This window comes from Maylandia zebra, linkage group LG11 (assembly GCF_041146795.1).
Source record: "Maylandia zebra isolate NMK-2024a linkage group LG11, Mzebra_GT3a, whole genome shotgun sequence".
Taxonomy (NCBI): Eukaryota; Metazoa; Chordata; class Actinopteri; order Cichliformes; family Cichlidae; genus Maylandia; species Maylandia zebra.
The window spans coordinates 16482823-16503207 of NC_135177.1; the positions used below are offsets into that span (position 1 = coordinate 16482823).

Sequence of the window (20385 nt, forward strand, 5' to 3'; positions counted from 1 at the left end):
ATGCCTACAAAGATATCATGCTAAATGCTGTTAGAGACAGGTCTGACCCCAGAGTAGTCCCACAACCCATTCAATCATGCTGCATTTCATTTACCTCGGAAGTTGGATGTCAGAGCCGGGACTGATGTCACTCCCAAGTTGGGTTCATTCAAGTAATAAAAGCAAAGAAAAGTAGGATTTGTTTTGCTTCTTCGGAGGTGGAGGCAGCCATACATAATTAGAAAGCAGCACAATAATAGTTTTTTTCTTGCACTTTAAATTAACGGTGCATCAAGTTCATAGATAGAGCTGGGTCAGTGCACTGTATATGGCTTATTTAACCAGTCACAAAGACACAGCAGTGGCGGCACAGATTAGAAGTTTTATTATCGTTTACATGCACTGGGGCCATTTTGGATTATGAAGTCGGGGTTGGCGGGGCTGCCCTAACTCTCTGAGTTGTAAGTAAGGGGATGTTTCAGTTAAAAATGACTGACTGGGAATTTTGGAACTTCTGACTTCTGATTTTAAATGTAATACAACATTAGTCCCAAAGATCAAGTGTTTTAGGGAAATTATGTTCGTCATATCAGATTGCTTGTCCAATACAGAACAATGCAGACTCACATGACACTGTTTCAAGGCTGTATTTTGAATTCTTAGAATAGTCAGTGTAGCTCCTGATACAATGTTCAAATCAACTGGATTCATAATTTTCAGGCAAAAAGTCAGCATCCCTATAAGCTAATGATCCATGTAGGTAAACAATCAGATCCCTGGTATTATAGAGTGTTATGAATTAAACTGTGAGATCAGCTTTTTGTTTCTAACACACTCAGCTTATTTGCTTATATATCAGACAGATCAACATCAATCTTTTTCAATGTGAGAAAAACACAGAGGAAAGAAAATTTAGATCAGATCTTCTAGTTATGAATATAGATTTTTTTTTTATAGAATTTTGGAAAGCTAACAAGATAATATATATTAATTAGTATTTTACTCTTTTAAAGACAAAGATAGAATTTATTAAAAATATGAAATGGACAGAAGGGAAGATTCAATTAAACTGGAATCTAAACATTACAAAATAAGGAGATCAGAGACATTAACGAAACATAAAAAGCAGTAAATTTATTTTAGCATCAAACACAATTAGTTAGGAAAATCAAGTTTATTGGGTGTTATTGTCATGGAAACGGTTGTAACCGCCACTTTGCCCAGCACGTCTTGGCTTCAGATATAACCCTTTGCTACTGCTGTGAGAAGTTTCTGCTAAAAGTTGTAGCTTATGTTAAACCAGACCTCCTGAAGTGTAAAGTACTGTGTATCTCTTGTCCTACAGCCTTATGCCCAGCTCTTTAACATGCTGTTATGTTTAGTTTAACAGACTCACACTGTCACATTATGGTCGCTCAGCTGTGACAGGGGAGAGTTTTAGTGATATTTAATGACCTTAACTTAATGTACTTCAGTGAAAGAGCACATTTTACACACTTACATCAACTTCTTCAATAAATCTGTTGTTTTTTAATGATTCAGTTACTAAACTACTCGCCGCCAGCTTTACTTTAAATTATTTGCAACCTTTTTTCAAAGCACACAGTGTGGTGAGGTGACTGCTGAGTGATTTTTCTTGCCAAAATAGAATGAATGAAAACCAAGAAGGAGAAAGAAGAAACTAAACGGAAAAACCTGCCTGTATGCTTCGGCTGGCAGCAGCATCAGTTATTTATAGTTTGTAATAAATGTGCAGAAACAAACAAACTCTTTTATTCTTCTTAAACTTTTACTGAAAATCATCGGCTTTAACAGAAAGAGAAATGGGACTCTCCTCTTTAACATTGTGAAACTTCTTGTGGTTTTAATCGCAATTTTAACGATTTTTTTCCTACATGTCCTCTGATACCTTAACCATGGCTGTGGTCCAGCCTTAGCCTTTTTAAAGCCTCAGTTATATTAATGGCCCTTTCACTCAATTGGATTTGCTTTTGTCCCATCTCTGCTTTTCTGGCTTTTCCTGTAAAAGGTTGGAAGCTCTCAAATTAACCAAAAAAAATCATTACTTGGAGCATCTGCATAATTTCAAAGTATATCTCTTTCTTAACTCAGTCATTCACTGTCTCTGACCTCTCTCTCTCTCTCTTTGTTTTGGTTTGTGCTGTCTTGAAGATCTCTTGGGTAAGTATTCTGTTGACAGCGTCGCCTGCAGTCGCCTGTTCAACTTGTCTCTCAACCTGCAGTTCTGAATTTTCTTCTTTCTTTTTGAACTTTTCACTCACTTTGACGTCTTTGACTCTGCCGTCTTGCTCTTTCTTCCCTATTTTCTCTCCTGCTGTTTCTTCCTCTCTTTTGGGGGTTGTGACTGGGTCGTGGCGTTTGGATTGCGGGGTTTATCTGCGTAGCGACTCCGGCCGCTACCGACGGAGCCTCTGAAGAGTCTGCTGATGCCAATGCTGCGGCTGCTTCTGCCCCCGTGGCTGCCCCGCCCATAGCCCCTGCTCGTTCCACCACTGCTGCAGCTGCGCAGGCGCCCACCTCGCTGCCCATCTCTGCTCCTGCCTCCACCACCTCAGCCACAGACATCGACCTTTTCGGAGGTCAGTGTAGGTGGAGGGTAGGATGCAGACACGGCCTGCCTGCTTTTCTGCAACAAGCCCATTCATTGTTTAGTTACATAATGATAGATTTCCTTTGTTATGAAGCTTGGATTTACTTTTGGAAACACAGGAGTGCAATATCATAACCTGACAAAAAGCATACAGGCTTTTGTCTCATCAGGTTAACCACTGAGCTTAAATGTTCTACATACTCTTTTTGATGCGAAAAACAACATCAAATGCATATTCTAACAGTAGGCAGATGAGAAATGCATTACCAAAGCTTTTCGAGGATAGAAATGTTGTTTAGCAGCACTCACAGCTCTTTTTGAAGAATGTTTCCTTAATCTGAATTAAGAATCTTTTTAACATATTTTTTTGATCTTTTCTCAAGTTGCAGCTTTATTTCCAAGCCTTATTTTATCTAATATAAAATACCAAAATTAAACGGATATTTCTTCATTCTATAGCTAGAAATGTTTGAGAGTTTTGGGGGGGGAGGGGGCTGTTGATGTACAGATGTACTTCATTTTTGGAAAAAAAATAATGCTTAGTGATGTGACTAAACATGTTTTTACGTCCTGCTTTGTGACTGCCATGCACGTACTGTTGTGCTGGCTTTGTGTCCAGCTATCACGCATCATGTTTTTCACTCGGCGGGGGAAAAACCTTTACCATTTCAAATCCGCCCCCCAAAAATTAACCAGTACCGTACAGCATTATTTCATTCCCCTGCAATGTGCAAAATCATGATGCATATATTTGAGATTTGTCAATTTGTGCTTTTTGTTATTGCCCTGAATTATTTTCTTCCTATGAGTTACTAACAGTTTCTTAAATATGCCAAGACAAAAACTGGCTGAGTGCTATTTAATGATAATTTGGCATATTAGTTAATACTAACAAACATTCAGAGTACTACTAAAACACCAAAGAGAAACGACCTTTGTCCATCCCTGACCTTGACATTTCCCCTCTTGTCACAGAGTGCAAGTAACTTGTGACAACATGCCTCATTTCACGAGCCTGCACTGGTGGTGCACTCACTGAATGCAGCATTATGCAGCCCCATCAAAACAAAACTCATCATGTGACTGATGATACAATGAGATCAATCATTGCAGTTACTGGGCTGCATATTTCTTGTATTCTCTGCTTTTTCCTGATGCTGACCTCTCATTTTTCTTCCCTGTCCATTTCATCTGTTTATTCATCTTCTGTTCTATACATCCATGTGTGTGTTGGTGTGTTGGTCCGGGTGTTACGTTTTGTGTTCGCGTTCCGGCTGTTTTTCGTCTGCAATACCCTAGATGCGTTTGCACCTTCCCCAGGAGATGGTCCTGCTGCCGTGGCCGCGGGCCCTGCTGCTGATGCATTTGGTGGATCTGGTGGGTGACAAAACAGCTTTCTGTGCAAACGTGTGTGCATGGAGGTACGAGTGCGTGTGCGAATGTGAAGGCTGTTGCTTTTATTATATTAATAAAGCTGCTTCTGCTTTCATAGAAGACAGTAGAACAAACCTGCCCTCAGGTCCCACTGTCTCACCCCAAATCCTACTCCAATGCCCAAGTCATGGACCCTCTCCTCCTAATATTCATCCAGTGAATACTGCAGTAAAAAGCACAGCACAGCTATTATCTTCTCAGTATTCCAGAAATAAATGTATTTTTTAACACCACTAACCATGACACAACTGGATTATGATGGTTATACTAATCATATTTTATTTTGGTTTTTAATAACTTGCATTCAGCTGTTCTCTTTGGCCTGCAGCAGCTTACATAGCAGAGAAACTGAAGCAACCTACATAATGTCCATTCAATAAGCAAAAATGTTACTTTACATTATAATTACCCCTACTGTAATCACAGAGTATTTAATATTTATGTGTGATTAACCTTAAAAATAACTTTATCCTGCATCCACACTTTATCTTCTGTGTAAAAGGGAAGCACCAGCTTTTGACAACTTTGTGCATTGGTTAGCTTAGTTTTTCAACAATGAGAAGACTGGAGTGATTCCATGACTTTTTTCCAATTTTGCCACAACGTACCCCAGTACTGCTCAAAATACATTAATCGCCAAGCTTAGGTTCTAATAACTTTGTAAAATACTTAAATAAAACAAATAATTTTGTTCCTTACTTTGTCAATTGTGTTATGAACCTTGATGTTCACTATAACACCATTGCTAGGCCAAAATACATCTGTGCTTTGTTAGCTTTTCTAAGCTTCAGTTGTTGTTTTAAGTTCATGATTAGCATGTTGCCTTGCTAACTTTAAATCATTACTTGCCAAACATTAGCAAGTCACTAGTGTCAGTGTGAGCATGTTAGCATTTAGCTTATTTACCAGTGCACTGCCAAAGTTATTTACTTCAAGAATGAAGATCAAGGCCATTTACGTAGATTGATTAAGAAGTACTATATATAGTTAACTATTTTGATAAAGAAGAAGAAAACTTAATACTTAATACTTTTACTAACTTGTATACTTGACTAGACCCAGAATTACTTAATGCTAACTAGGAACCCACCCGACGGATTAATAAAGTTTTATCTTATCTTATCTCTAATTTTCTAGGTTCTTTGCTCCATGTATTGATAGGTGTCCTGCTCTTATTGATAAACCAGAAAAAAACAAAAACAACCAACAAACAAAAACTAATGCTAACTAGCAAATGGTTGACTGTGTAGTAGTTCTTTTGTAATAAGTAATATTTAATCCCCCCCCCCCCCTTTTTTTTTTGTCAACCCAAGTTAGAAAGACTTGTCACTCTAGGACAGAAAAAACAGTTTAAATTGATTTTTAATAGATACAAGGTATTTATAGCATGTCCTTTCATTCTTATATACTGCTAGCAGTGTTCACAGAGCCGGCTGTTTCCTGGACACATGGATGGTTTGGATTAGGCTTGCATGTTTGAGACAAATTGGGCATCATGGAATTATTCCACTACTAACTATAGTCCATAATTACTGTTTTTTCTTTCTATTGTATTTTCTGCTGAAGTTTGTGGATGGAGCACTGAAGTTAAAGAGTTACCATGTATTGTTTTACTTTCTTTGACCCTAACTTGACACTTCTGAGGTATTTAGCCTCACAAAAATGCTTTTTGCAGTTTTTGTCACTTTAACAAATCCTTAATCCCTCCCTTCCTCATCCCCTCTCCACTGACCCATTCCCTTCTTTTCTAATCATTACCCCCTCCCTAACTCCTGAACGCCACCAACCTGCTGCTCTTTGCGAAGACCCCTTCGCTACGACGGAGGGCAGTGCGGACATTGCTCCAGAACTGGACCTGTTTGCTATGAAGCCCACCGACACGGGGGCGGATGCTGCTGCCATTACTCCTCCCACCTCTAGTGATGCGCCGACTATCATCGCTCCCATTGCTGCCCCCACCCCTTCTTCCACTAATACCACCACCACAACTACTACTGCCACAACCTCCACCGACACCACCACAGAGTCTGCAGCTGCCCCGACTCTAGATCTCTTTGGTGGTAAAGTCTTCTCGCTCTCATTAAGCCTCTCACTGCATTGCCCTGCATTATGACAATGGTGATGATGATGGTATTAATAATTATGATGATTGTGTTGCTCTTGGTATTGATGATGATGATGATGATGATGATGATGGTGAAAATTACAATAACTTGCCCAGTCCCTACATTCTGATTTGTTTTTATATTTTTCCATGATACCTTTCCTTTAGATTGTTTATAATCAATCAAGCATTTTGACCTCTTCTGTTAAAAAAACCCCAAAAAACATGAATATAGCGAATTAGAAAAAATCTCCAAAGCCAGTTTTAAAATTGAATATTATTTACCGACCGGGGACCAAAACTTGTACTTATTTGATCTCTGTGGATAAAAGAAAATTTTGTTTTGTGTTTAGTAACAGAGGTGGCTCAAATTGTGTTGATTTTTTAATATTACTAACAGTCTCCCAAACTTAGAGGGAAGAAAAGTGTTTTCTTCTCCTGCTTGTGGCCAGAGTTTTTAGATACTGGTGGATGGGAATGCTGTATTGTAGCTTATGCATCTGAGTTAAAAGGGAATATCGCTAAATGTCAGAATTAAAGAACAGAATTTGTCTATGTTTGTTTTTCAGTGTGTGGAAAGGTCTAATAACCCAAAGGCCTTAAGAAGCCCAAATAAGAATTGTTTTTGCTGTATATCTTTGCCAAGCTAGCGATAGTACACTGATTCTGATATTCATGATAAGTATACTTTGGTCATCTGCTGAGCTTTCTCAAACTCAGCAGAGCTGAGCCATTGATTTCTAAGTTTTGTTGAACCTTTAGGTTTTTTAAAATTACCAGTGGATTGCTTGTTATGAATTTTAGTGCACTCGTTTTTAAATTAATTATAATAACTCATCTAGTCTCAGCATGAAGGTTAAGTAATTTTAGTTAATCTATGACAACTTAGACCTGCCAGGGCACAAGGGACATGGGCCCACCCTCCTGTCAGCCCGCCACCTGCAGGAGATGCCGTAGGGGTCGGGTGCAGTGTGCACTGAGTGGCGACCCAGGGCAGAGACCCTGGCAGACTGATCCCCATCTACCAAGACTAACAACTGGGACATTTAATGTCATCTCTCTGGTGGTGAAGAAGCCTGAGCTAGTGTGAAAGGTTGAGAGGTACCAACTAGATATATTCAGGCTCACCTCAATGCATGGCTTGGGCTCCAGAACCAGTCTCTTGGAAAACGGCTGGACTGTCTAACTCTGGAGTTGCCCTTGGTGAGAGACGGCAGGCTGGGTGGGTATCTTAATATCCCATCTGGTTGCTGCCTGTACATTGGAGTTTTTGAATGAGAGGGTTTGTTCCCTGTGCCTTCGGGTCGGGGAACGGGTCCTGACTGTTGTTTGTGCCTACGCACTGAACGACAGCTCAGAGTACCCGACATTCCTGTAGGAGCTTGATTTGGAGGAACGGCCTGCCAGATCTGAACCCAACCAGTGTTCTCTTACTGGACTTATGTATAAACCACAGTCTGTCCATAGCAAAAACCATGTTCGAACATAAGGGTGTCTACAAGTGCATGTGGCACCAGCAGGTCGATGATCAATTATTTAATCGTATCTTCAGATCTGCAGCCATATGTTCTGGATACCTGGGTGAAGAGAGGCACTGAGCTGTCAACTGATTACCACCTGGCGGGGAGTTGGATCAGGTATTGGGGGAGGATGCTGGACAGACGTGGGGTGCCTAAACATATAGTGAGATCTTCAACTCCCTTGACAGCATAGCTTAGACAGCATTTCGAGGTAGACTGGGGACATTGAGTCAGAATGAACCATTTTCAACGCCTCCATTGCTGAAGCAGCTGCACCGATGCGGGCGCAAGGTGGTTGGTGCCTGTCATGGTGGTAACCCCCTAACTAGATGGTTGACACTGGAGGTGAAGGGAACCGTCAGGCTGAAGAAGGAGTCCTATTGTGCTTGGTTAGCCTGTGGGACTTCTGAGGCAGTCGATAGGTACTGACAGGCCAAGCGGAACGTGGCTAAAGCAAAAACTTGGGTGTGTGTAAAGAAGCCATTGAAAAAGAATTTTGAACTAATCATACTCCCTCCAAAATCAACTTGGTAGTTTGATACTAATATATATATATATATATATATATATATATATATATATATATATATATATTTGTTTAGCATCAGAAGGGATCAAACACATTTTGTTTTATCCAACAAATGTAGCAAATGTACAAAGGTAAATGACAGTCCTCTTCGGAGTTTTTGTTTGTTGCTAATTATTAGCATACTAACATGCTAACATGAAATTAACTGAAGAAGCCAGATATCAGAATATTGTCATGCCAACATTACTGTTTAGCTCAGAATGCCACACAGCTACAAACAGGATTTTCTAAATGAAAGTATGTTTATATATGTTTTATTGGAGGGCAAAGGAAATGCCAGGTGTTGAAAACCTCTCCCGTTAGTCTTCTTATCTCTTAGCTCTTGAATTTTGAACATGGCAGATTGTAGTGATTATTATATAGAAAATATGTAAGTTTGTCTTCATGCTTAACTTTGGCAATATTTCCCTTTTAACTCTCATTCTGCATTGCACTGGATAGATACACAGCAACTTATCCATTTAATAATCAAAATATCTGCTCTCTCTGCTTTCCCCTCATCTCTCTTCTGAATCCATTTTGTATGCACTGGACTTTGGACTCTGAATGTACATATGATTGTGTGTCCTTGTTCGTAGATATGTTTGATTCTATGCCTGAGCAAAGCCCTACCACTGAATCCAAAGCTGCTACCACTCCTAGCGTAGACCTTTTTGGTGCAGGTACAGGAGTTGATATCCATTTCTCTGTCTATGGAACCTCTTCATCTCCTCTGGTTTCTATATGTCCACTCCTCTGTCAGCTGTTCTTTTTCCTCACCTCTTGGTTTGTCCCCCCATAGTGGTATGTGACAACTGTGCATGCATCCCACTCGTCAATTACCGGATAATCGTTGTGGCTGCTTTCTTTCTATGCTTTATCTTTCTACCTGCCACGCTAATGCTTTTTTTTTTTTTTTTGCCCAACCTCCATGGTTTTCTTCTTTCTCGTATTCTGCCTCTTGCTTGCGTTGGTAAATTAGACCTTCCTGCTGTTTCACGCGGGCCCTCTCCTTTGCCCGAGCCGGCTCCGGCTGGAGACATTGTGACGGGTGAGTCAAGCTGCTTTACCTTTACTGCATCACTGTTTTCCTTCCTTTTTTATGAGGGGTGCAGCCAGACAAGTTTTTGCATGGTACTGGGGTCTGCATGCACATGCAGACCAGACCTCTACTTCCAAAGGATGCACGCTTCAAGGATGTGGATACACAGTTAAGATGCAGGGATGCTTGCTTCCTCCTTCTGCTTCTTCTTCTCTGCATGTCTGCTTTAGTCTTTTTAGAACAGGCAGGAAAAAAAACCCTACATGAGCAGAGGAGTCTGTCACTGGAACTGAAGCAGTGATTAATAAAACTGATTTAATTAAATCTCTTTTTCTATCTCTTCTGTCCAGATTCGTTTTCATCTCCTGCTCCTACCCCTGCCGCTGCCCCGGCTCCTGCTTCTGTTCCTGCGGCAGGGACCTCATCTCCACCTAAAGCAGAGCCAGAGCCTGTCATTGACCTGTTGGGTACTGTACATACAACACCAACTGACAGATATATACGATTTGCGAGGGATTTGTTAAGAGTTGTAGAGTTTGTTAGAGTTAATAAAGTGTAAACCCACTTTATTAATGTCTCAAATACACTCACATTCGGTAAGCATCAGTGTCCTGATACCATAAAGCATATGTACGCTCACTCAATAGATGTTATTTAAGTACTGACTTGACATCCCACACTGGTATATCACTTCTACAATAAAATGTGACATATAATTGATGTTGATGTACTTTGTGCCTCATATTATTTGACTCTTCCGTATCTTTCTTTTGTTTGTTTGTTTTTTGTGGGTTTGTTTTGTTTTGGGTTTTTTAATTGGGGAGGGGGGGGGGGGGGGTGTATCCTAGAGCAATTATTTCTCTATGTCAGGGGTGGGGAACTCCAGGCCTCAAGTGCCGGTGTCCTGCAGGTTTTAGATGTGTCCTTGAACCAACACAGATGTTTTCCTTGTATTTTCTGTTAAAACAATTCTTGGATGGATTGCCTTAAAATCTGATTTAATTTAACCTTTTTTGTTCACACTTTTTCTTTTTCTTTTATAAAGATAATTTTGTGTCCTACCCACCCCTTCATTGTGTCTCATTTTGTGTACCAGGGCTGACCTCTCACCCTTTTCTGCCCTCCATGCTGCCTTGTGGATAACTGGATGCTCCCGTAGACTCTTTCGGGGGCCCTGTGGAGGAAACGCAGAGTTCTGCTCCTGTAGGACTTGAAGACGACCTGCTGGGAGGTGAGTCTCTTCTAGTTGTCACTCTTTGGAGTTCCATCACAGTGTTTCATGCGAATCAAAAGACTGAATGGACAGAAAACTTTAAGTAAGTTGTGCTGAAAAGTCTTTTAAAAACTTTTCATTTTGGCAAATGGTTGATTGGAGAGTCTTACGCTGATTAAGATGTCGTCAATAAAGTAATGACTTGGCAGCTCTAGTTGAATTAATTGCACAGCTGTTCCAGAGTGACTTAGGACTCATTTGGAATATGTCTTTCCTCCACGACCTCCCAATGACATCATGGCTATGTCTTGCCCATCTCATTTAGATCTTTATTGAATAGTTGATGAACCTACTGGGAGGTGCAGTTGTGCATTAGCTACATTGAAACTACAAAACCTTTAGAAGTAGATGATGATACCCAGACACTTGGCAAGCATTTATTTGGCTCTGTGTATGTCACTGTAAAAAGAAAACTGTGCAGATCTGGCCCAGTAAATGTTTCAGTGCATTACAGAAATAGTCAATTTAAGTGAAAGTCTTGCTTTCAGAACTGTCATAATAAGACTAATGCAGAGTGTATTGGCAGCATACACTGTTATAACTCATCAACCCCAACGCTTCAACATTACACAGTTTTTTCTCTTCTTTCAGCTGTTAAATACTGCTGAATGCCTTTATAACTGAAACATCTAGAAATAAATTTTGTCAGGTAACTGTGGAAGAAAAAAGGTATTTATTTAAATCATTATCAGCATCAGTTCAATCTTCTCAAGACACTTTACATCAGAAGGTAAAGATCTACCATAATAGTGAGAGATCTATCCCTATGACCAAGCACTTGGCTATAGCAGGGAGGAAAGCTTCCTTTTTTAACAGGAAGAGCCCTCCACCAGAACCAGGCTCAGGGAGGGGAAATCATCTCCTGCAACCAGATGTTGGGATTAGTGTAAACAGGAGACCGTTCATGGAAAGCCCACTAGCAGCCTGAGGCCAGCAGCAAAACTAAGGGATGGTTCAGGGTTTCCTGATTCAGCGTCAACTCCAAGTTTTATGAAACAGGGAAGTTGGAAGTCTGATCTTTAAAGTAGATTGGTATCTGCCTTCTGAACCATAAACTAATAGCTTGTTCCACAGGAGAGGAATCTGATAGTTGAAGGCTTCGTCTCTCATTATACATTTGGAGACTGTGAATGACAAGTCAGCCTTCAGTCTGACAGCAAAGTGCTCTGTTGGGACATTATGATACTATGAATTCTAAAGATATGTTGGAACATGAATATTTTATCTGTTTTCCTTTCGGAGGGATGATCTGTTCCTGTTTATTTCACTGTGCTGATGCAGTACTCGGTATGATTCTACAGTCCTGTTGTTTATATCCTTCAGGATTAATGTCCCCCACCCTCACCCCTGCTGCCGCTCCAGCCCTGGCTCCAGCTCTGGTGCAGAATGACCTCCTAGAGACGGGTTTTGATGCCTTGGGCGCGCTTCCTTCGCCAGCTCCACCAGTACCTGCTGTAGTGGCAGTAGTACCAATAGTTCCAGCTCCAGCAGCAGCAGTAGAACCTCCATCCACTACATCAGCACCCTCTGGTGGCTTTGATGCTTCAAGTAAGTGGTTGTTATGTTGCTTCATTTTAGTGATTGATGTCATTGTCTTGTGAGTTAAGAGAATTTTATGAAATATTTTGTTGATATTTGCACAGGTCTTGCTTGATGTGCATTAATCTCGGTTTGCTTTATTAAAGCCGAGCGCTCTTAACAGCTGACCTAGTTATTGTTACCTGCTGACAGCTTGATTTCTGCATGAATGAGACGCTGACGTGCTGGGGTCACAGTCTGACGTAAAACTCTTGTTCCTGCTGACTGCTTTATTCCTCAGCACCGCTGCTTCTTTTGCACTGGTCTTTCTCTCTTAGTCTCCTCTATTTTACTTCTTTAACTTTCACAAATGCTGTGCTTTCTTCACCTCCCCACTCACCCCTCCACTCTCCCTTCTTTCTATTTTCTTGCTTTCTTTCTGTGTTTCTCCTCTGCTTTACACATCTTGTTCCCTCATCACCCTCCTTCCACTCTGCTGGGTCATTGCTTGCTTCTTCTAATCTGTAACTGGTGAGTTAAACCCTGCGGTGGATAACAGCATGCCCTTTGGACAACTCTCCCTTACTGTTTTCTTTACCGAAGCTGTTCCCAAGTTGCATGTTGTCTCCTGCATGAGACACGATTGGTGCTTACCCTTAATGCATCTACGTTTCCCTTCAGTCTTTTGGATTTTAGCCTCTTGGAGTAACCACATGCCATCAAGGCTTCAGCGACATCTTTCAAACCTTCCTTTTTTTTAAAGCATTACTCTGATGAAACCTAATAGATTGGCATCGTATGATTAAACCTACTGCAAGCATTAGTCAAAGACTAAAGGTTATGGTCTACTTCCTGCAGTTACAGTTCATTCAGATCCACTACAGACTAAAGAAGATTAATGGTTCCACCTGTAAGATTTTTATATTTTGCTGTATGGCTCTGTTTTAGGACTTCCCCACCCTTTCACACACATACAGGGAAAGCTAGAGGCAGGGAGATCAGTAGAAAGTGGAAAAGAGGAGCTAGGTGGAGGCAGATTGCAAAGTGACTTGCAGATGGGCAGCTTCTTTGGGTAGGATATACCAGCTTAAAGGTACAGTCCGTCATTTTTTTTATTTTATTTAATTTAAAAAATGTACTCATAAATATATATTGATTTGTTTGCAACTACATTTTCCAACAACTTGATGCATTCTCATAAACTTAGAATTAATACATTAAAAATACACTGCAGCAGATGGTGGTTTGTCGAAGGATGTTATGTATGTGGCAAGACTGGCCATAGAGATGAGAACTCATAGGTGTTCGTGTGTTACAGAGGCAAATTTTCTGAACCTTCACACTTGAGATATGAAGGATAGTACACATGGGGTTTTTTTTTCATCAGAGAAGGGGTCTCCTGGGGGACTTCCGGTAATGGCGTTTACTGAGTAGATGTGTTTTTGGTCCACTCTGCTACACGGTTCAGTATTTACCTTGCTAACCTACCTCTATGAGATTTTGAATCCCAGTTTTGGATGTCTCTTGCCGTTGTCGACTACCCATGATCCAAAGAATGTCAAAGGGTAAACAAGAGAAGGGGTCTCCTTTACCAAAGAAGTGAAAACTCAAGAGACAAGCCTCTAAAACATGCAAAAACAGCAGATTAGGAATGTGGCTTTCCCGTCTCTGGACAGCTGAGAACAAGCCAGCTAAACAGCAACTGCAGATGGTTAAGCTAACATTGTACCAGCTAATGTTAGGTCAAAGTATCAACTGTTTCTCTCTCTGATAAACAGATGGATGACCCTGTCACATTGCATGAGAGTTTATTTACTAAATGTCTGAGTCCAGCAATGTTAGATACACTTCAAAGAAAGTTTCACTAACACTGGCTAATAGCAGCTAACAGCTGCTAACACTGGCTAACAGCAGATAACAAAGGCTAACACCAGTGCTTAAAAACAGGAAAGTTCAGGATATCCTCAGCAACTCACCTCAGACAGAAGTGAACTTCTCTGTCTCATCGACTTGTACTTTCACAAAATTTCAGAGCATGGTCTATATGAGATATTACAAAGAATTTGTAGCCGAACAATCAGCTGAAGAGGACTGGCATTTCTGGAGCAAATGTTATATCCAATTTTTGCCAAAGCTGTTACTTCTGCTTGCCTGCTTATACACTGTGAAGCTGTTAATAAAATTAAAATTGATCGTTTGTACATGCATATATACCACAACAAACAGCCAACTTGTAACAATACAGTACTTCTGTAATTGTTAGTTGGAATTAAACCAGCTGGCCTTGATGACACCTGGTTTAGAACATGTCCTCCAGATGTTGCTGGTTTTTAAGTTCTGAGATGTGACAATCTTAACTGGTTGAGCAGCTGACCAAGTGAGTTCAATTGGTGCAGTTTTGCCCTCAAATGTATTACCAGACATTGTGCATGTGATACACAACTGAATACTTATGCTGTCACAGCCAGATTGTCCCACTCATCATACTGTCTGCTCTGTGTTCGTTAACGTAGGGATTGACAGGTTTGTAATCTATGTTGTTTTATCCCACCTTCCCACCATCAAGTGTTTGATGGATTAGGTGACTTGCTGATGCCTAGTGTAACGCCCCAGAGCACTGGGGGCAGCACTACTGGAAGCACTGCAGGAAGCATGGGAACTCCTGTTGCAATGGGGGGTATTGCAGCCGCTCCATCCGCCACCCCTCCTGCTACCAAAACCATTGTAGGAGATCTGGACACATCGCTGGCCAACCTGGTTGGAGGTAAACTGTAGCTTTCCCTGTATGGAGTTCTATTATTTGTCTTCTTACATAGAAAGGTAACTCATTCTTCCTTCTTTTTCCTGTTCAGACCTTGGAGTAAAGAAAAAGTAAGTGTGTGAATTCTATAAAAATTAGTTAATCATTAGATTTGCAAACCCTTTCTTTCTTTTTGCTCATTTGGCCCAAAAAGACAGAGATTGAAGTGACATTAATTGCATATATCTTGACTTGTATCCTACATTTAAACTCCTTTAGGGACTCACAGAGTGAGAAGAAGCTAACAGGAGGCGCAAACTGGATGCCACAGGTAGCCCCCACAAGCTGGGCTACACCGGGAGCCCCCATGGTAAGAACAGTATTCATTCCATCAGGATCAGAATACGCTTTATATGAAAAGCAGCCTTTTTGAAAACTAAGTTTAGAAGTGTGCGTTTGTACTGCCACGGGTTTATCAGTAACTACATTTCTTTTAATCTGTACTTTCATTTAATCTGGACAGTAAAATCAGGTCACTTAGGCAGCCACTGTGCAGACACTTCCTGAACCAAGATGTGTTATTGTGACCTGTTCACCTGTTTGTTCTCTTTAGACCGGTGCCACCCCTGGAGCTCCTGGGGTGCCAGGAGCAGCTCCCCCTGGTGCAGCCATGGTGCCACCAATGAGTGCACAACCTGGCTTTGGCATGGTAAGCTTAATTTAATTTATAATTAATCTTTTCTGAGGATTGTAGAGAGCTTCTAAACTAAGAAATGTTTTTTTCCTTATGCTTAACTTTGTTTAACTGACTGAATGCATATTTTTGAAAACAGACATCCAAAAACTACACCCCTTTGACCTGCTTTTCTATCTTATTGCATTTTTTGGGAATTGGGGAATTGTATCGCTCCAAGACTGATGTCCTTCCCTTGTCTTACCAGCCTCCTGCAGCAGGGCCTGGAGCTCCTGTGATGCAGCCCATGATGGGACAGTCCATGATGAGACCTCCCTTCACTGGGGTGGCCGGAGTTGCACCTGGAGCCGCTGCACCAGGAGCACCGGTAACACATCACAGTCTTTCCCTCAAAATTAGGCTGTATTTTCGCATGCTTGTTTAACTGGGAAACTCAGGATAGCTAAATGAAATAAAGAGCTGCTATAACAGCAACTTGACCAGTCTGCTAATATGGAAACATTAGGTGAGAAGGGCTAAAGGTAGCTGGTTAGCAGGGGCTAAACTTTTAAAAACACATCGATTGGGTTGTCTGACAGTAAATTAATTGTGCCGTGATCTGTGCATATATATGTATATTTATACTGGCTTTTATGTATCAATTTAATAGTTCTGGTTTTCATATAGATCTATAGAGATATTCCTTACAAGCATTGCTTATATTATTAAGAATCATAATAAGAAAACAATTTTTTGTCCATTACAAAGCTGTGGGACTTTGTCCTAGCAAACAGCAAAACTACAACATAAAGTACAGTATATAAGCTCCAGTAAACTTCTCTGTGAATGTGCTACAAAAACGCATTAAAAAGCACATAAAAACAATGTAAAACAACATAAATGAGCTACAGTACATGTTGGGAGTCAATCTAAAAAAATGTTACTTAATTTTGAATTTAATTAGTTATATCTTCTTATCTAAAATATTTGTGGTCAATTTAAGAAGATCTGTGTGTCCTGTTTCTCCAGCTTTCTCCAGGACCTGCGAGCCAGAGCCCCAAGAAGCCCAAGGACCCATTGGCAGAACTTGACCTCAAGGACTTCTTATAACGCTCCAGGTGGGAGCTCATGAAAGAATTCTTGTTGTACGTTTGTTGGAATCATGTGACTTGGCAGTGCCACTGCAAATCTGAGTTCAGAGCTTAAAAAAGTCATCAACAAACAATAAAGCCATATACAGCATCTTCAGGTTTTTTTCTGCTTTTAGCTGAAGTTAAATAAATATTTTATTTCTGTGCTTTTATATCCACAAAAATAAAATGACTAAGAATGAGCTTTGGATTAAATAAAACCCAGGTGGAATTGAGCGTCTTCAGCTAGGATTAATACTAGTGTGATTAAGGTTGTAATCCTGTTGGTTTAGATATTTTATAGATTGCTGTGGTTGAATGTACGTAATTGAAAACACACATATACACACAGGTAGTAAACTTGATTTTAATGTTTGGTAGTTTTCAATCTGCATCTTTAATGTCAGGTATTTGGTCTTCAAAAGGATACTCATGAACTTCTTGAATATAAGAAACATGAAAATCAGCTGGTTTCAGATCATCGCTTTGCAAAACAAAAATCACAGTCAGCTTCCAGTACAGACCTTTTCATTTGCCTCCAGAACAAAATGACTTTTATATTAAAAATGCTCTCTATTTCCTGTCTTCCAGCTGCTTCCCTCTTTGGATGAGAGCCCCCTCACCTTTTTACCTGGTGTCTGTCAACATCTCAGAACACCAGCGATGTTCAGCTATTCAACCTTATTAAGACCCTCTTTTCTCCACCCTACTCCAGCCCTTCTCCTGTGTGATGTTGTAGCACAAACTGTGAAAGTGAACCATAGCGGATTACATATAAATATACGAGAAAAAAATAAAAGCGTGTGCTTATGTCGATGTACCAAACTTTTGTCTAAACAAAATCACTTAAAAAAGAAAATTAAGCGTGAGAAAGCGAAGGCGTACGTGTTCGGATTCATTTCTAGTACTAAGTCGAATGATGGATGTGCTTTGGTGTCCTGAGCTCCTCCCCTTATTTGTCTCCACCCCTTTCTTTGTCTGTACCTCCTTGTAAAGGGGGAGGGGCTCTCCTTTTGTCCCACTCTGATTGGATGAGAGTGGGAAAAACAAACAAAGCCCCGGGAGATTTTTCTGAGAAACATGCTGTGTGTTGTTTACAGAAAGGTCCTCTTTGATGTACATAGATTTCTCCGGGCGAGGATTTCGTCTCTATTCTGTACGTGTGTTGAAGAGAAATATAAATGTGAGTCAGACATGAAGTTGTAAGAAGTGGTGTGAGTATCCTTCTATTTACCATCATCTTTCAACACTATTTGGAAGCAAATATGACTACCGCTACATGATTAATATACTGTGTATTTAGAAACCTCTTCTATGGGCTTCTGAGTCATACAAGACCAGCAAGTGATCCTTTTGTTTGTTTCTCTTGTTTTTCTTGTTTTTAACTGGTGGCTTATATTTCTACATTTCTTCTTTTGTGTTTTTGTTTTATGTTATTCATTTGTATATGTTCTCTTTGTTTTAGAATAATCCTCCATACTGCTACTGATATTTGCTGGTATTGCTATTACAGGACATATCTTAAAATGTACTTCTTCAGCACGGAGGTAAATTCAGACTATTCCTGTCTAACTGTCTACGTAAGTCTGCTTTTGACACTTCTCACACGGGGAATGTCTGGTGCCTGTTCTTTCTTTCAGACTTTCTCAATAGCAATGCCATACCAAACCCTGTGTTCAGCCAGCTCAAATTAATCAATCTGACATCCAGTTGATTTAAGGATTGAAATTTATATTGAGTCATTTCTAAGAACAGCAGTTAATCAACATGGTAACCTAGCAACAACTAGAAAATCCCATCACTGACTTGGGTGCGGATTAAAGGTACGTTATGGAGTTTGCATACGATATTCTGCTTGCATTCAGTATTTCACACCAAAGAAAGCTGTTTAAGTATCCCCGATCCGTTGATTATGGTTATGAATACGAAGCATTTACTTCATGTAAAGAAAAACCTTTGAAATGTACAGTGTTTACACCTCCTCATCAAAACCTTACTCCTGTTAGCAGTGGAAAACTCCACATGGTACCTTTAACTTCAGTGTTATCTAGCAGTATGCACCCACTGAGCAAACGTGGCCAAGTTATAATGTGAAGAAAAAAATCCGATCCTGCTGCTGTCTGAACACTGCGTTTGAGTTCTTCATATGATCAGTACTGACGATCGGCCAATTTTTAGTGGAACTGTATGTAATTCTGTATGTGGCCACATGAGGAACAGTGTGTAGAGAAACCCACAGGAGGTCACTGTCGAACCTTCTGAACGTGTTACCCAAAGCACTTCTGTTCCTGCTTACTTACATTGAAATGTGTATGTTTTCAGTGTTGACATATGCATATGTTTGGACATTGTTTAACACCGGTCCCCCTCTCCTGTGCTGTAAACTACAGACAGTTATCAAGCTTACTCTGTGTGTTGTCCTCTTAGTGGATTGGTTGTGTGAATCAGATGTGATTCAGAGAAAATAATGGGAGATTATTAACATTTTTCATGACTAAATTATGAAAATTGTATTTTTGTTTAGTTGTAAATTTATTTTATTTACAATGGCCCTCCCCATGTGCATGTAAGCCCTTTGAGATGCAATAAATTCAATGATGGATTGAACTGTCTGGCTCCAAAATGACTGCTTTTATTTCAGTTTCACCACATGAAAACGCTACATTATAGGTTTTTTTCTTATAACTGTCTTTTGCTGTGGCTCTGTCCTCCAAAAGAGGTCTAAAAGAGTAGAGTTGAAAAACATGTGTATGTCAAAATTTGAAATGATCACAAAATAATCAAGAAACACACATCCTAGGCCGGTGTCTCTTCCCAGTTATCCCAATCTAGATGTGGGGTTGTACAGTCTGGGTGTAGAACGAAGCATGTGTAGTCTGTACTGACTATTATGATTTCATTCTGAGCATGAATGCTTCAGTGTTAGTATTTTGTTTGCTGGCATTTTTGTCTTATGTCTTAGCCAGAAGTGACCATATTTGAATGAAATGGAGTGATATCAGCAAGTCATTTTTTGTGCTGTTTTTTGTTTTTGTTTTTTGCTCAATTGTTTTGTCTTTTTTTAATTTAACTTTATTTCTCTAAGCCATATGTTGATAAAAAAAAAATTTTCCTTTACTCATTCAGAACCTAAACTCCACAGTGTCCAAATTTAATTGAATACTTTTCTGCAAGTTTTTTAAACAAGAAAACAGATCCAATGTGAAATGTGTCATTTTCAGTTTAAAAAATTTCAGCTTTTTCAATCATTTACGCAATAAAAACCTATTAATCTGTAAGGTTCTCCACATTAGTCTGTGGATAAACTAAGTTTACCTTTGACTGGAGAAGCCAGTGCAACCCCATACATCTGAGAGAATTTTCTTCATCCCTGTTCTTCCATGAAAAAAATAACTTTTTTGCATGTGCTGCCAGTTTTTAAATCTCACTAGAGTGATTCACATCTGGGCTTATAATCTTGATCCCATAACACTCTGTTTCTTCTTTTTTATTGTCTCAGTAGATTTGCTAAAGTGCTTAAGGTTGTAATCCTGTTTAAAGGTTCATATGAAGCAGAATTCAGAGCTTAATCAATGATATCAAGCTGCACGGTCGCATCAAACTATCACATTTCCAAAGCTATACTTCACAGTTGATATGAAGCTACTCTGGAGAAGTTTTTCGTAATTTAATTTAAATTTTATGGATTAAACATCCAATAAACTGTGTGCAACTGATCGGTTTTCTTAATTTAAAAGATGAAAGCACTTTTAAAGTTTGATTTTACATTATACTTGGTTAAATATGTCATCAC

General features: G+C 39.9%; 1 protein-coding gene across 1 annotated transcript; it reads left to right on the plus strand.

Annotated features, from left to right (window-relative positions):
• The first annotated feature begins 24 nt into the window (after nucleotides 1–24).
• LOC101476934 (synaptosome associated protein 91a) lies at nucleotides 25–19199 on the plus strand. Its single transcript, XM_076889639.1, has 16 exons — nucleotides 25–40; nucleotides 2385–2579; nucleotides 3890–3967; nucleotides 5830–6084; nucleotides 8816–8899; nucleotides 9199–9267; nucleotides 9609–9725; nucleotides 10418–10489; nucleotides 11855–12079; nucleotides 14616–14813; nucleotides 14902–14920; nucleotides 15069–15159; nucleotides 15403–15498; nucleotides 15731–15850; nucleotides 16492–16580; nucleotides 17184–19199. Exons 1-15 carry the CDS (start codon nucleotides 25–27, stop codon nucleotides 16570–16572), a joined length of 1716 nt encoding a protein of 571 aa, XP_076745754.1. The 3' UTR covers nucleotides 16573–16580; nucleotides 17184–19199.
• The last annotated feature ends 1186 nt before the right edge of the window (nucleotides 19200–20385 follow it).